Source organism: Priapulus caudatus, unplaced genomic scaffold (assembly GCF_000485595.1).
Source record: "Priapulus caudatus unplaced genomic scaffold, Priapulus_caudatus-5.0.1 Scaffold17, whole genome shotgun sequence".
Lineage (NCBI taxonomy): Eukaryota > Metazoa > Priapulida > Priapulimorpha > Priapulimorphida > Priapulidae > Priapulus > Priapulus caudatus.
This window is the reverse complement of record NW_014577078.1, coordinates 1,263,750-1,267,275: the sequence shown is the minus strand read 5'-3', so window position 1 is coordinate 1,267,275 and position 3,526 is coordinate 1,263,750. Positions and strand designations below refer to the sequence as shown.

The following is a 3,526-nucleotide window of genomic DNA, read 5'->3' as shown; positions in this document are numbered from 1 at the left end:
ATATATATATATATATATATATATATATATATATATATATATATACAGGGGCGTGTACAGGAGGGGGGCAGGGGGTCCGGACCCCCCCCCCCTCCCTGCTCGCGCAGAAAACGCATCTAAAGGAATCAAATTTCAAAAAAAAATTTGGGGTGGAAGGCCCCCCAGACCCCCCCTTCGCGTGCTCGCAAGTTTGGGTTACGGTTAGACCCCCCCCCCTGGTACAAATCCTGTACACACCCCTGATATATGCATGGTTTATGTGGCATTGACGGATTTCGGGGTAGCTTAAAGCTAGGGAATATTACGAATGGCTAGCTGCTGAGTTTCATATATATAAACCATGCATATATATATATTCTTCGTTATAAAACCTCGACGGCACTCGCAAATGCAATATATGCGAGAAGCCGATGTAATTTTATACTATAAATAAATTAACCTGTGTTTTTGGTTGGTTAATATTAAACTGGGTTTACACTATTAACTTACTGTTGATAAGTTGACGAGTTGATCAAATTTTTAACTAATCGACCTAGAGTCGGCAGTGTACACGTAAAATTTGAGCGCTCAACAAGCTGATAGCAACTAGTTGAGAGATTAGAGCATGTTCTATTGTCTCAACTTTTGGTCAACTAGTTGATCAAGCTTTTGCCAATCAGCCACTCCGATATAATAGCAATCAGGAGGTGTGTCCCTCCAGCCAGATAGAGGGAGAGCGCGTTTTTGCTATCGGCGCCACACTGGCGCGAATTAATACATGCACAAATGCGCATCAACGTTGCCCGCGCGACTCTACGGGTCAAATGATGAAACGTTTGCCGACTCGCGGTCGATAACGTAAAAACTTTGACCATTTGGTTGATATAGAACGTTGAAAAGTTTATAATCTCGTCAACTTTTCCATAGAGTATAAACCCAGCTTTATACGAGAGGCAAGGAAAAATCGCAATGTAACAACACGCTTTATCAGCGCAGTATTTGCGTGCGTGATTCTCTGGGCCATGACTGGGTTGGAAGTATGGGTTGTTTCCTCCAACTAAAAGAGTCACCAGGGTAGATTCATCCAGCTTTTCATTAACAAACCATAGTCTACAGTTCAGTGCGGCTCTGGACTAAAACAACTTCGCGTATTGTTAAAATATTGTTAATGCCATATTTTCGTTTTCGTGTTATTTTATATCACGCCGCTGACGGTTGATAATGGCTCTGTATATACGCACTACGTCTCTTCTAGGAGCTCGATATTATGGCAGCCAGCGTGACGCCATTGGAGCAGCCGTTCAAAATTTCTGACTGATACTGATGTGATATATCTCACTATCGTTACGGAACCATGATGGCATCGCGACGTCCAGCTAGTGTGTTGGACGCGTGGGTCGAAGAGACCCCTGGTCATGGTACGAAGACTGAGCTCACAACTAACCGTCGTGTCTGGTGCGACATGGGGACGCAAGCGGGCAGATACACGGCAACGAGCATGCTTATTATGCTAACGATCATCCCGCTCGCCGTACTGATCATGCAGAATGCTTTCATCCTCCCGATCATTAACGATGCCATGCAACACACAGAGCTCCTACATCAGCGTATCATGTCCACGTTCAATCTCAAAGACATCATACACACGATACAGGTGGAGCGCGGCACTGCTGTTCTCGCTCTCATTTCGGTAGGTGTTAGTTGTCATTTTAGCCAAAATATGAACTAAAGCAACCAAATCCACTATGTGCGTTTCAAAAATTCTGTCTAAACCAAAAGTAAAACAATAAACATCGACAATATATAACTTACGACAAAAACAGTACACATTTCTCATGCGGCTTGTGCACATATCGGTTGTATTAACGCGACTACGCGAACGCCTATACGTAGTCTTAAATAGTATACTAGTAAATTGCATTTGTACAAAATATAAATCATGGTAATAAGTTATCGTGTTGTTCCTCCTGTGTGATTGTAAATTGCTTCATTGCCTTTGCTATTTTGCCGTTCTTTTCGACGTAAACAAACATCCAAAACTCGTACCTTTTCCATGGCGATTGATTTTTATCCGTTTAATAAGTTAGAATGCTCGGATTTCCTTTGGATTGTCACTAGTATATATACATTTCAATGCCGTTAGTATACTTATAGTTCTTATGTGATAAATTGGAAATTTTTCCTATAATTATACTTCTCATAAAAGGCGGCATGATTTATTTATTTCGTCACCTATATTGTCACTAGGATGACACAAAGCTGAAGCGTATGCTAAGAGCGAGCTACATAGACACGACCGATGCTATTGCTGCTTACGGGGAGCGAGACTGGCCTACTATAGCCGAACACCTGGGCCCTGAGTTCCGAAGCAGCCAGTCGTTGACACGCTACCTGATAAAGCATCGGCGCGAAATCGACTACAATAGCGCCATTGCTGCCAGCGAGACGAGGTGCGAACACACCAGAACAATTTGTATTGGGGGAGGGGGGTGGTGTATCTTATGTTCTCCTCGAGATGTAACCGATTGCTTTTCCCGCCGGTGTTTGCATGCACACCGGTTATCTATGCACACGTCTTATTCACAGAGGGTATCGCGTATTGTTCAGTATCGCGTGTGCACGTACACATGCGTGCGTGCGTGCGTGCGTGTGCACGTACATGTGCGTGCGTGTGTGTGCACGTACACGTGCGTGCGTGCGTGTGCACGTACACGTGCGGGCGTGCGTGCTTGTGCACGTACACGTGCGTGCGTGCGGGTGCACGTACACGTGCGTGCGTGCGTGTGCACGTACACGTGCGGGCGTGCGGGCGTGTGCACGTACACGTGCGAGCGTGCGGGCGTGTGCACGTACACGTGCGTGCGTGCGTGTGCACGTACACGTGCGGGCGTATGCACGTACACGTGCGTGCGTGTGTACGTTCACGCGCGTGCGTGTGCACGTACAGGTGCGTGCGTGTGCACGTACACGTGCGTGCGTGTGCACGTACACGTGCGTGCGTGCGTGCGTGCGTGTACACGTACACAGAATACGTGTACATATACGTACTGAACCGAGAGCGCACGCCGCACTCGAGATTTCATCGATTTTTGTCACAAATGACCTATATTATAAGCCAGTTCGTAGTTAGCCAAGGGGTTTCAGTGTGACGTCACAGGTCAGCATAATACACATTTTTGGCTGTTTTATACCATTATGTAAAGCAACATCTACACAAACAGTAAATCAATCACATGCTCTCAACAAATACGAGTGGGTATAGACGATTTGTTATACAGTAAGTACAGTTGTATGCAGTAAAATCCTAGAGGCTACTGTCCCTTTAAAACTGGTAGTTTGAGCTGAAACAAGATAGATTGTATATGACAGGGTTATGTTGCAAAGAGGTAAATTCGTAAGAGAATTTGATAATAATTTTTACTGCATACAACTGTACTTACTGTATAACAAATCGTCTATACCCACATGTATTTGTCACCAGATACCTAATTTAATTGTTATAATTAATTAAACATCAACGCTACGAAATTTGAATGGCGCCATGACA

At 44.7% G+C, this 3,526-nt stretch overlaps 1 protein-coding gene across 1 annotated transcript in view; it reads left to right on the top strand.

Moving 5' to 3' along the window:
- The window catches only part of LOC106811014, a gene marked incomplete in the record, with an annotated part of 22,402 nt that overhangs the window by 879 nt on the left and 17,997 nt on the right, over nucleotides 1–3,526 (top strand). The window contains 2 exon segments of the mRNA XM_014814531.1: nucleotides 1,235–1,669; nucleotides 2,227–2,429. Coding sequence (XP_014670017.1) covers nucleotides 1,334–1,669; nucleotides 2,227–2,429 — 539 coding nt within the window.